Consider the following 14,425-nt stretch of genomic DNA (forward strand, 5'->3'; position numbering starts at 1 on the left):
AATCCCAATCAAAATGCCATTAGCATAACTCAAAGATCTAAAGAAAACACTCCTAAAATTCATTTTGAACCAGAAGAGACCTAGAACAAAAGCAGTTCTGGGCAATAAGGGAAGGCAGGGGGATCACAATCCGTAATCTGAAATTATATTACACAGCTACTGTGATAAAATCAGAATGGTATTGGTGAAAAGCCAGGCCTGAATCCTGAGAAGATGCAGACACAATTTCAAACACACCCAGCCACCTTATCTTTGACAAAGAAGCCAAACATGTTCACTGGAAGAAAGATTGTCTCTTTAATACAATGGTGGTGGAAAAACTGGCTTTTCCCATGTTGAAGACTAAAACTAGACCCACGTCTATCACCATGCACTAAAGTCAAAATGGATCAAAGATCTAAATATTAAAATACAAACACTAAATCTACTGGAAGAGAAAATAGGTGGAACTCTCAAAGACATAGGCAGAGGCAGAGACAGAGACTTCATGAACAAAAACCATACCACAGGGGAAATACTACGAAGAGTCTCACCTTATTTAAAAGCTTTTGTACAATAAAAGAAATAACCAACAAAGTGAAAAATCAACCCACAGAGTGGGAAAAAATTATAGCCAGTTGTCCCTCAGACAAAGGACTTATATATACAACATATAAAGAACTGAAAAAACCCAGAAACCCCAATTCAAAAACCCAATTCAAAAATGGGCATCTGAGATGAATACACACTTCTTAGATGAAGAAATACAAATAGCAAATTAATACATAAAAAAATGTTCAATATCATTGGACATTCAAGAGATGCAAATTCAAACAACAATAAGATTCTATCTTACCCCAAAAAGAAAGGCTACCATAAAAAAGTCAACTGATAACAAATGCTGGAGGAGCTATTGGGAAAAAGGAACCCTTCTCCACTATTGGTGGAAGTGTAGAGTGGTGCAACCACTGGGGAAATCAGTATGGAGATTCCTTAAAAAACTAGGATTAGAGGTCCCATACTCCTTCTATCTTCCCAGAGGAATTAAAAACATCATATCTCAGAGATATATGTGCACTCATGTTTATAGCAGGACAATTTTTGTAATAGCTAAATCTTGGAAACAAACCAAATGCCCACCAACTGAGGAATGGATAAAAAAATGTGTTTTTTTTAATATAACGGAGTACTAAGCCATAAAGAAGGATAAACTTGAGACTTTCATAGGTAAATGGATGCAACTAGAGACCATATTCATAAGTCAGACCCATATATGTAAACACCTTCTTGTCTCACTAGTGTGAGAAACTGAAGGAGTAAATAAGGTCCAAAATGTACACTAGATATTGTGAATTAGGAAGAAACCGCTCAAAAGAAAAGATAATCTGTGATGGGAGAAGGGGAAAGGAAGGAATGGAAAAAGAAAAATATATATTTATACACAAGATAGTTAAGATACATCTAGTTTCTATTAGTTCATTGAAAAGAAAGGGTTGTGTTAACATTATTTGGACAAGAGATCATGCCTTTGTCTTGTACTGCGAATAACTACTACAAAAACAACAAGACACATGTATTAATTATTGTAACTCTCCTACTAACCTGTTTTAGACACTGTTTTATTGTTATTGTTATTTTTTTATTTTTTATTTTTCTCTTTAAAGCAAAGTGTTGAGGAAAGTGGATATCCACATGTACAAGAATGAATTCCTACCATCTTGTCTAGTGAAACTCTGTGTTGTTTCTAATGGTTTTTTATTCTCTTTAATGATTTGATCAATCTTGCATTCTTGCATCTAGTAATGTGAGCAAATTTGTTGAAGATAACATTACATAATATAATAACCACTGTTAATTCTTATCATTTTGTTTTGAAACCCTGTATCATTTTTGGTTTTGCTTTGTTTTGTTTTTGTCTATGTTGTTGGTATTTTATTATTTTTTTATTCTCCTTGAAATAAAAAAGAATGAAATTAGACCCTCCTCCCACATCACATACAAAACCAATTCCAATGGATTAAATACTTAAATGTAAAACCTCAAGCTATAAAACTGTTAGATGAAAATGAGAAAAGCTTCATCCATAGCTTCATTCAATACTTATGCACAAATTACTGTTGTTTTCAAATAAAAAACCTAGTTTCATACCTCAACATTAGTTTTTTTGTTTTTTAGACATGACCCCAACAATACTGGAAACATACATGAAATTAGAAAAAATGAGATTGCATTAAAGTACTGCAAAGTTGCAGACTAAAACAATCAACCAGTAAAGTAATGAGATAATCTATGGGTTAGGAAAATATATTTACAAGCCACACATCTGATAAAAGGATATTCAGGATATATAAGGAATTTGACTCTAATAATAAAAAATACCCATTTTAACAACAGGCCAAGTACCTTACAGACAGCTCCCCCCAAAAGCCACACAAATGGCCAACAAGTCTACAAATGCTCAACATCTAAATGCCGGGGTGTCAGGCCTGACCTGAGAAAGACCTTCACACTGCCCTCCACAAACAACAGGAATCCCAACTGCCCTCTGCAAACAAGGAAGTGATGGCCATAAAGAAATTTAGGACTGAATCTGCACTCTCCCTCACTCCAGAAGACCCTGCTTTATATGTACACCTATGCTGACCATCCTCACAGCTTTGACCACAAACATTCCCTCCAGATTCCTTGGGACATGGGCCCCAACCCCAAACCCTAAATGCACACAGCCTCCCCTCCATATAGTCACTCATACTGCTCCCATGTCAGCTTGCCTGTACCTAGACAGATTTAAATCTAGTCTTTCCCACAGTCTTGGTCCCCAGGTATTTCCTCTCACACCATTAATTAACATAGGAAATGAAAATTAAATTCCCCATGAGTTATCTAACACATGTCAAATTTAACACATTAAAATTGTCATGATCAAAAAGACAAAAGTAATGTGTTGGCAAAGGTGTGCAGAAAAGGGAACCTTTGCACTCTGTTGGGAATATAAGTCAGTATAGCCATTATGGAAGGTTCCTCCAAAAATTTAAAGTGGAATTACTATGCTTTTATAAAGCAGCAATCCTGTTACTCAGCACATACCCAAAGGAAATGAAATCGGTATGCTGAAGACTATCTATACTTCCAGTTCATTGCAGCATTATTCACAGCAGTCAAGATACAGAATGAATCAATGGTCATCAATGGATGAATGGCTATTGAAAATGTGGTATACGCACACAGGAGAACAGCGTTCTACCTTTGAAAAGAAGCACGTGTTGCCATTTGAGACAACCCGGAGGTGCCTGGAGGACGCTATGCTAAGTGAAGTAAGCCAAGAATAGGAAGACCAATACTGCATGATCTCATTTACATGAAGAACTTTTAAAACACTAAACTCATAGAAATAGCAGTTATGAGGAGGGGGGCAAACCAGAGAAGGTTGCTGGCTGCACAGCACCAGGTCCTGATAGACAGGAGAACGCTGTGAGAACCAACGTAGAGCACGGTGACTACAGCTACAGTATGCTGTATTTTATCTCATGGTTGTGTATTTTCATGGTACACACTTGCAGCAAATACTGCCTGCATTCTTCGTGTGGCGCTGGTACATGTACAAGACACATCCCACTTCCTTTTTCATTCTTTTTCCCTCTCCCCCCGCTTCATCTCTGGATCTCCTTCCCATTTGAGAAAGATTTATTTCCTCACTTCCTATTACCATCTTTTATTTTGCTCTTTATTTATATTTTGGATTGCTCATTTGAAAGAAATCATTTGATATTTAAGTTTGTGCATCTGATTTATTTCATTTAACATTATGGTCTCAAGGTGCATCCATTTTTCTACAAGTGACTCAAATTTATCTTTCTTTATGGCTGGGTAGTACTCCATTATGTGTAAAATATTTTCTTTACCCCTTCATCTATTGATGGACATACAGACTGCTTCTAAGATTTATTATGAATTACGCTGCTATAGTACAGGTATGCATGGATCATTGTACTATGATGTCTTTAACTCTTTGGAGAAGACACCTAGAAGGGAAATAGCTGAGTCAAATGGAATTTCTATTTTTAATGTTTTGAAGACTCTCCACACTGATTTCCATAGTGATTATGTTAGTTTATATGCCCACCAACAATGTAGAAAGGTTCCCCAGCACCACCACAGATGCACTAGCATTTGTTATTTGATTTCTTGATCATGGCCATTCTTTCCAGGCTAAGACAGAATCTCAGTATTGTTTTAATTTGCATTTCCCTAATGGTCAGTGATATTGCACACTGCTTTGGTATTTATTGACCATTTGTACTTTTGCTTCCATGAAGCATCTATTCTTTTCACTTGCCCATTTTTTGATTAGGTCTTTTACTTTGGGGGTGTGTAATTTTTTGAGTTCTTTATACATGTTGACTATTTTAAAATTTCAAAAGGGTAGATTTTATTTGTTCTCAATGATAAGTTTGTTAGATTATGGAGATTTAATTAACTTGACTTAATTTTTCCACATGGTACACATATACCAAAATGTTTCATTGTATTCCATAAATATTTACATTTATTATTTGTCAATTAAAGTTAAAAGTAGAAAAAAGCTAATCTTGCTTCAACTTGAGGATGAAACTAGCTTATTTCACAATTACAACTTACAAATGTATCACACATTTTCCACTTCTCCACCTACTACACTTAAATAATATTAGACTTAGTGGTAATGATTTATAAAATGTAAGTTAAAAATGTAATAAAACAAAATAATGACATCCAATGGACTAATGATCACAAGGGAAAACTCTCAATACAGAAGAAACTGTTTTCAGAGATCTTTAACCAGGAATCTGTTTTGTAGAAAACTCATCCAAGAATGGGGCTGCAGTTCAGTGGTACAGCATTGCCTAGCGGTTAGGAGGCCCTGAGTTCCATCTCCAGCACAACGGAGAGGGGTTGAGGGTCACCTCCTCCAGATGAAGAAATGAACTGAGTGAGCACATTTGCCACGGGGTGAGCTGGGACTGCAATCTCAAATGGAACAGGCCCTTCATCAGCAAGCTCCAAGTGGGGAAGACTTAAACAGCAGAGCTCTATGGACCCACTGACCACCTGCAAAGTCCTGGTTCTAAGTAAGGTCTCACCTGTATGTGCACATGCGCATGTGTATACACGCTGTGGGCTAAACAGAAAACTGCACTAAATTCTGCTGGTGGCTCTCCAGTGTGTGATGTCCCATTTTAAGTAGAACTTTTATGATATGTGTGCAGGCATGTGTGCATGTATGTGGGTAGTACTGGGAATCGAACCCAGGATCACAGATCCTTTTTACTCCGGGACAGTCTCTCTCTATTGTTAAATTGCCCAGGCTGGACTTGAATTCTGGATCCTCTAAGGCTTCAGCCTCTCAGAGTGCTGGGATTGTAGACATTACATTTCCTTTTGTGAAATTTGTTCATGCACTGGGCCATTTAGTTCTTTTGGAGAGTTCATTATCAACCTGTTTTTGTTTTTTTTTTTTTTTTTTTTTTTCAAATTTTATAAGAAGTAAACAGTCCAAAATTTTCTACATGAAGTGAGTATACCAACCTTTTAAATTTTATTTTCTAGCAATTGGGAAAAAGACTTATCAAGTGCATCTCATCTTTCCAAGTTTTTATCCTCCACAAAAGATGGAGTACAGATTTCACAAGATGACAAATTTATAGAACAGTCCCTGATCTAAACCAAGTGTAATCAAGATTACCTAAGAAATACTGACATCCTAGCCACTAAGAACTGAACTATACAGCACAGGATTATCTTAGTTTTATTCTCCAAATACATAAACAAGATGCTGTTAACTAAATCTTGCTCTTAATTTCTAGTCTCTCAAAGAATCACAGTTTTGATTTTGAGTTCACTCAGACATACTAACAAAAGGCAGGATGTCTACACAACAGAACTACATCAGTCCTCACTGTGGATGACAAGTGTGGGTTGGGTGACAGCAATAATAGGGTAACAGGGGGTAAGTGCTCTCCTGCCCTCGAGGTCAGGTACTGAAGCCCATGGACAGCTAAGATACACAACCTTCCAAACTTCCTGATTAATATGAAAAGCGTTTTTTGCAGATGTACTTAGGCATTATGATTTAAAAGGTCTTTTTCTTCACTTCTGCATTTTTAGATAGAATACATCCTACTTTTTCTTTTCAGTAATTCAGAATTATGACAGTCAAAATTTATGGCAGAATTATGTAAGCAAATATTTGGAAGTTTCCAAAGCTGGACTACAATTATGTTAAATACGTATCTACATGAACAAAGGCTGGAATACCAATTTTAAAATGCACAGATTTATACTGGACAAATTAATTCAGGTGCCTTTTCCATTTTGTAATACTGTTTTACTGTTGGTACTGTATAAATCCAAGGAAGATATTTCAAGGTCAGGTACTTACTGTGGTTGGAAAGTAACGACTAGTTTTGAATTTTTTCAGAGCCATGGAGGAGGCGTAGGTGCCCAAGAAGAGGATGCAAGACATAAGCGTGATGTCAGGAACGAAATCACAGTTGTTCCCCACGAGCTTCCCTCCATATTTCAAACACTCCTTCTTTGATAAGTATGCCCAGTCAAAGGTTGCATTATGGTACTGAAGAAGAAAAAGAATTAGATTATTTTAGAGAACACTGATATATCAAAAGCAGCTTTTTGTACCTGATGAGTTCTTCAGGGATTACACTGAGAGTTTCTGTGAAACGGTCTGAGGGTATCCACTGGAAAATGAAACTTGAAGAGCTGGTACTATAATAGCAGTAATGGAGGGGGCTGGCAGTTATGCAAATCACAATGAGAATGATGCAGTGTGTTACTGTGGGAGCTGCCACCTTACAATCACCCATCTGTTTAACAGAAACAAAGCACAAAGTCCCTTCCTGACAACTTTCCTGAGAGTAAAGCGAGACATTAATATCCTGCCTCAAAATGTGAGACTCTCTGAAATGCCTTTAATGTCCAAAAAGTAATCACTTTTGTAGAACACAGCTTTTTATGCTTCTACCTGATGGCCCTCTCCAGAACTTTCACAAATATGCTATTCGTTTTCTGAGTAACTAAAGACTGGTGAGTGAAGGAATTAAATTATAACAATAAAAATGGCCTCATCAACACACAGTCTCATCAATTGCCTATCCTAAAACAGTTTTTCTCCCTTTTCACTCACGATGAGCATTATGGTGTCCATTACTGGAATGGCTGTGATGCCCTAAGGTCGTGGAGCTGCGTAAAGAACATCCATCCTTGTGCTACATGGTTTCAAGGATCTAGGTCAGCTTCATGCGGTGCTACTATGCCAGTGCTGTGCTTTTCTCTAGCATCTCATTCTTCTTATTTTCTGTTTCTAATACACTGAGAATCTTTCTTTGCTGGCCTGGTGTCTGCAGCCAGTGCACCAACCCCAGGGGCTCTGAATATCAGCTGCTATCAGTACAGAGCTGGATCCTTCTCTGGGGAATTGCCACTAGCCACATACAAGCTGCCTCACCTGGATCATTATGCGTGTAACAGCTAGTTACCAAATAGCGCTAACAGGAATATAAACTACCCCCTCCATCTCAAGGTAGGAGCAACTGGGTAGCACAATTTATGCTCCAGAGCTCCACAGGGAATCAGTCCCACGCTAACTCAGCTAGACCACATTCTTATTTAATTCCTTCCCAGTCCTAAATTGCTTCTGTTTTGAGTGAGACCACTTAAATAATTATATGCACCTGAAAGTCCTGTATCAGACCCTGCTTCTAAATCAGCCAATTTACTTGAATTACAGGTTAACCAAACGTTAATGGCCTCTAAGCCTATGGTAGTTTTTGTAGAATGGCACAGTTTGGAGGAAACCCAGAGACAATATCGTCAGATTTCTCACCCTTGGTATTGGAAAGCCCTGAAACATGGCTATCCAACCCCTTCTTGAACATCTTCTGAGAAGAGCAGTTTCTTGGTAGCTTATTATCTCGCTCAACATAAATTCCCCACATCTATTTCTTATTTTGAGCCTTCTTAAATAATTACACCTTAAGCTTCTTTTGCTATACAGAGTTCTATATACTACAATTATGGCCTTTTCATGGAGCAAGATTTTCAAAATCTTACCTGTCTAAATGAATACCAATGTGACAGGCTAGAAAGGACTGAGTATCTCAGCTTAGAAATAGCCTAACTATCTGTAACTTCTACCCTTGGGGATAGGGTTAGGTATATGAGGTATCAACAGAAGATTTATTTGAAAACACCTTGCAAATAAATGTGGGAAGATAAATTTCTACTGTTCTTCCTTTGCAGGCAACAGCTCTGCCTCACGCCAACATTTAACACGCTATGAGTTCTTTGATCTGTGTGACCCAGCCATAAAAGAAGAATCTCTGGCCAGGAAGAGTTCATATTTTTATAGAGCTCAAAAGGTAAAGTGCTTATATAAGTCAATAAAAACCTTGTAATATTTTCTTATATTAACTTCAGCGTGTAAACACCTGAATTGCATAACTGCTCTTTTATGAAACGGTGTTTCTAAAAGGTAACGAACATATCTCATTTTATGTTTTAGATTTATGCCTATGGATGCTTTTAGAAGAATACAAATGTAAAGTTTAGAGGTCATAATAACAGATTTTTTGTTTTAAAATCAGCAAAAATGTAATCTAATTTCATTTCAGCACATTAACATCAGCACAATCTTTTGCAGCTAGAGTTCTCCAAAGCGGTACGATTCATTGAAACAAAATCCCAACAGATAGCTTTTTGATTTTCTTACTAAGGTTCAAGTTGAGGTGAAAACTAAGCCATCTACATGCAATAAATGATACACATGTTTTCTTGCTTGAACCAGTTTCAAATGCCAATATCAGCATTCTGTAAGTAGTTCTACTGCAATATAACCTCCAAACACCATCTTTCTGGTGTATAAGTTTGAAAAGCATGTACGTATTCCAGGCTACACAGCGTTTACACTCCCATAAAATTTAAATTATATCTAATGAACAATTCTGCTTAAATATCACTGAACATTTATATTATCAGTGTTACTTCAAGTTATTGTCAGTAAAACTTCACCCCTTAAAACTCTAGGCAGGATCTACCCCATAAAGAAAGGAACCTAGAGCCGCTGCTACTGAGACAGAGAAGCACCCGCCTCTCCCTTTTCCTGGCTGGCTGGAGGAGCTGTGTCTCGCCCTTGCACCCCAATGGGCTGGGACAGTTTCTTCAGTGTCCCCTCTAGTTACCCCGTGGCGTTCTCCTTGGCTAGTGGTTTCCCCCCTGGCTACCCAGCAGTGTGCTCCCTGGCTATCGAACAAATACCCACCCTGCGCTTGGTGAGTACAGCCAGGCAGCAAGGTGTCCTCCTCCACCCAACCACCTCAGAGGGTACTGGTGCATTTTGGAGAGGGCACTCTGGAGTGCTAAGATCGGGGAGGGAAGGGCCTGGGCCTGTTATTTACCTACCTAGTATTCACCCCAAACTTTCAGCCCTCACCCTCACTAAATAGGCCTGCAGCATTTATATTAGCAGCATTCCAAGCCACCTTTCTGGGGATCCCTCCTGTGCCGCAGCACAGGCCCTGTGGAAATCAAGACTTGCTTTGGTATTCCTGTGAATCTGCTTGAGTAGGGTGCACTCCAATTCCTGTCAATCTATTTGGGATTTGTAAAACTCCTGATAGTGCAAGCAGAGCAGACACAGATAAACACTCCAAGTAGTTAACACTGCAAAGCTCCAGAGACCAGCACAGGTGGTGACGGCTGACAGGGCAGGGGCCAGCAGGTGAGCTGCACCTTGCTGAGGTCATGATTTCCATGTGAACTGAGCAAACAACCCTAGGCCAATCAGCAATGCTACCACCTTTGTTCAAGCACCACTGTCTCCTCCAGGCTCAGTGCAGAAGAGTCTTGACCCATCTCACTGCTACTGTCCTTCCCCTTTCAAAGAAGATTTTCACTTGCCTACAGTTTCAGTATTTGTTTCCTATCAAAATTCTACAGAGTGCTTTAATAACTAAATCAGAACTTCAAGAACAAGAAAAATGGAAACAATCTCACTATCCTCTCTGCCTATTAGAGCAGCCAGAGCACATTATGTCTTGACCTTAAAATGCTTACAATTTCCATGGCAACTATATTATAGCTCTTCTCAGTGTTCAGCAGTATGTGTTTGAAAATGCACAGAGATATATCCAGTGGGTATGGAGACCTGGACTCAAACAAACATCAACTTACGAGTCATCTACAAAAGCTGGTCCCAGGAGTAATAAGACTTCATACAGCCGCAAAGGGGAAACATCCTGTGAGAAAGAATGCACCACCTCCAGGGCACCGACAATGGAAGGGAAGATTTCAGAAAGGACCACCAGAGTTTTCTGAGTGACAGTTAAAAGAAGGACGACAATGGGCTAAGAAATGAGTGGGTGTAAAAAAATCCCAACATCAAAGACTATTCTTTACAAGAAATACAGTATAGCACAGAACAGGCTAGAACACTGCAAGGTCAAGGAAAATTCCTTGAGTTTAATCAAGACTTTTGTGGTGTTTGTCATGTATAAGAAAAAATGAGGATGAAAGGGAAAAGGGACTGCTGGGCATGGTGGCACACACGCCTGTAATCCCAGCACTCGGGAGGCAGAGGCAAGAGGCTTGCCAGGAACTCATGGCTAGCCTGAGCTACATAATGAACTCAAGGCCAGCCTGAACTGCACAGGGAGAGCCTTAAAAAAACAAAACAAAACAACAAATGAATGAAAGGGATAAAGGACTGATATGAAAAATAAGAATGGAGAAAAAAGATCAGAGAGAAAAAGAGACAGGACTTAGCAACTATGTGGGCCAAGGAGTATTAAAAGCTACTATACTTTAAAATTATACAGTATGAAGTATAGACCATACCATAGTATAGCCTAAAAGTACAGACTGCATTATTAAACTGCAGAGCCTAGGGGCCAATGGCACTATATATCACTAAAAAGTAATAAAGAAAGAAAAGAGCAGACCAAGATCGTAGCAGAATTCAATGAGGGTGCAGCAGGCACCAAAGAAATCTTAGTTAACTGACTGAATGAAATCTTTCATCAGGTCTAGGATATTTGACATACTGAAGAAAGAAATCCATCTATTTGTAGGACAAAATTAAAGTAAGATAAACTTTTTTAAAAATTTATTTTAAGAAATAAAAGGACAGCATTTAACAAACAGACATCCATTTACAAAATAGCATAAGAACAATACAAACAAAACAGAGTTACAGACAAAGTTGTAGGAAATTAACAATGGTTGTTATGTTACTTATTGATATCTTCAAAGTGGTTTCTCAGGAAAACAAATAGAGACATACGAGATTGATTAATCAAGTAATCATTAACTGTTCCTTTCTGTAGAGCAACAGAGGACAGTAGTACAACTATGTTAGCTATCCTGTATACATACTTACATAATTTCCCCTTCTTTCCCTTCTTTTTTCCCACACCCCACTTGCCCTTTACTTTTGAGCATTTTCCTTTCACTTCACCATGTCTATAATACCTCCAAGTTTTTATTCACTCTTTCAGGTCTTACACTAGTGAGACAATACGATGCTTACAACATGCAGGTCTGATTTATTTCATAAAGTAAAATAAACTTTTAAATTTAGAATCACCAGATAAACTACAGGATTCCCAGTTACATCTGAATAATAAACAAGAATAGTATTTTTAGTGTATGTTCTATGCAATATTTGAGAAATACTTATTCTAAAAGAATTTTTCAATATTTATCTGAAATTCAAGTGTAACTTAAGACCCCATATTTTTATTTGTATATAGAAATTTGGTATTTCTATATCAATTAGATGTAAGATAGTTTGAGTAACAACAGCATGTGAAAAATAGAAAATAGACAATGCATTGGGACCTGACTACAAAGATAATTACTGTAAACTTTGAGAGTGTGATAAAGATGAATAAAATAACGATTTTTACAAGTTTCCTTAGAGAAATAAAATATGTTCACTTAAATATTAACTAATAATATAATAAAGAAGAAAAGAACTAGAAGGAGGAAAAAACTAGTAATAAAAGAAAGCATTGAAAAGAGTTGTATAGAATAGGAGATCAGAAGAAGGATTAGTCAATTTCGCCTAGTAGAGAGCAAATAAAATTTAACCCCCAAAGCTGGGCTGGTCCTTGTTGAACTCTTATATTCAAAAGGTAGTGAGAAGTAGAGTAGCAGGACAGCAAAAGAAAGGCGAAACAGGAAGAACAAAAAAGCCAAAGGATAGGAGACTACAAGCGACAAACTGTGGATGCATACATTTTTCTGTATTCTCAGAGAAGTAGGAAAATAACACCGTGAGCACACTGCTTCATTCCCTTACCCAAGAAGTCCTTTATTAACATTTTAGCGTGCCACCCATCATGGGGAGGAGCTACATTTTCCTCTAGCTCAGTGACGGGGAACCTTGTAGAGACCCAGGGCCTTGCAAAGCTCCAAGGGGTCGCAGCTAATGAGGCGCAGCTCATGATGTCATCGCCTGCCACAGCTACTGCCTTCAGAGCATGTGCCTGGCCCTGTGTGAGCTATTATCCAATGTTCACATGCAGGAAAGAGGGCTCTGTGTGCCATAGGCTTGCCACCACTGGTCTATCTCATTTTCATGAGAATTACCCTGTTTATACCGAGTGGATGTGCTTGAAATCTTAAGAATAGAATGTAGAGAGAAGGCTTTAAGTTTTAAAATACCATAATATCTTCTCCAAATACAAAAGCTGAGGAAATGTGAGCCAGAATGGGCAAAATGTGACTGCCCACTGTCCAGGCAATGTGTACATGGGATCCCATTATACTATTTTAGTGCTTATTTGAAATTTTCTGTTTTTAAAAGTAGGAACATGTGTATCTTCAAGGAGATTTAAGGACAGAATAATTTTTACACTTGACTTTCTCAATGGGAGGAAGTCACAAAGATGCTATGCACAAGGAGATTAATATGACATTCCATTTCCCATGAAAATGAATGCTAACTCCTAGGATCACCCTGAAGGGACATCAAATCAGACCACTTTTGCTTCCATCTCTAACTGTCAAACAGAATTTATGTGACTGTAATAGTTCTTAGCTGTATGATTAACAGCATCCCCACGTAGACATGATATACTACACTAATATAATAAGCAAAAAACAAGTAAAAGATCTACATTCCTCTCTTGGAGTACCTACTAATAAAATATTGCATGGCCCATATGTACATCCCCATAACTGAGGGTGAAACTATAAACAAAAGCTTCAAGGTTAAATGCCTGATGTTCTCATTTAGAGATTTCTCCCACAGTGGGTAAGCTAGATTTGTAGTAATCTTCAGTCTTACCTTATCATTTATAGCATTCATTTGAGCTGCAGTTATCTGCACTGTTATTATTTTTGTTTTGTTTTGTTTTGTTTTGTTTTAGTACTGGGAACCGAACTTACAACGTTGTGCTTGCCAGGCAGGCGCTGTGCCGCTGAGCTAAACCCCCAGTCCCATTCTATTTTTTTTTTTTTTTATCTACAGTGTTGTGAAATATCAGATTGAACTGTTCTGCTTATGACTAACATTTTTTTAAAAAAGCTGTAGTCAGGTGTGGCAATGCCATCCTGAAATACCAGCTAGGAAGAAAGCTTAGGAAGGAAGATCACAAGTTAAAAACCAGCCTGGGTGTCTTAGTAAGACCTTATCCTAAAATAAAATTTAAAAAGAACTGGGAGTGTAGCTCAGTGGCAAAGCACTTGCCTAGCATGAAGGAGACTCTGTGTCCAGTCTCTAGGACTAAAAAAAAAAAGCTGCATGACACCATCATCCCTGTCCTAACAACTCAAGAAAGGCAAGTAAATTATAAAATCATAGTTTTTAAAAATTCATCAAAAGTGAGGATAAAAAAACCTAAGCAAACTAAACTCCAACATGTTACTCCTTTGCAAGAGAAGTATCCCACGGTTACCTGTTCCCCTACAGAAGCATACAGAACACACACTGACAACAGAGACAAGGAGAAATGAGTCAAATCACTAAGGAATTCTCACGCTGCATGTAGGTGGGGTGATAGGTTAGAATTCAGAGGAGTTCGAGAGTCCTTTCCCCTGGTGCTTACCAAGTGCATGAGTGATATGCAAAAGACTGCACACGGACAGGAGCACTGAAAAGCCCCTCAGATCCATGGACACCCCCACCACCCCCAACCCTCAGGGCAGAACACTGCTCTGAAGATGGGAGACATTGCACTTGCTGCGAGAAACTGACTCCTCACAGAACTCAGGTGTCTGTGCTTTGAATGCTGGGGATGGAGGAGCTGGGCAAAGAACGGTTTCTACAGTGCAGTTGAGGAGCATAACAGGACCCAGCGCATGTCACATGGCTTTCTGAGATGCCTGACGCGTGCTACAGCTTCTTCAGGTGATGGCTGCATGTCAAAACCTTTTCAATGGCTACTTTAGA

At 38.4% G+C, this 14,425-nt stretch overlaps 1 protein-coding gene across 4 annotated transcripts in view; it reads right to left on the reverse strand.

The window, feature by feature from the left end:
• The window catches only part of Slc4a4 (solute carrier family 4 (sodium bicarbonate cotransporter), member 4), a 300,806-nt gene that overhangs the window by 58,087 nt on the left and 228,294 nt on the right, over positions 1-14,425 (reverse strand). For all 4 annotated transcript variants that reach the window (XM_013518567.1, XM_005392771.2, XM_005392772.2 and 1 more), the window contains exon 16: positions 6,398-6,589. In XM_013518567.1, coding sequence (XP_013374021.1) covers positions 6,398-6,589 — 192 coding nt within the window. The remainder of the gene's footprint in view (positions 1-6,397; positions 6,590-14,425) is intronic.

The sequence above is a fragment of the Chinchilla lanigera genome, unplaced genomic scaffold, assembly GCF_000276665.1.
Source record: "Chinchilla lanigera isolate Chin_1 unplaced genomic scaffold, ChiLan1.0 scaffold00046, whole genome shotgun sequence".
Taxonomy (NCBI): domain Eukaryota; kingdom Metazoa; phylum Chordata; class Mammalia; order Rodentia; family Chinchillidae; genus Chinchilla; species Chinchilla lanigera.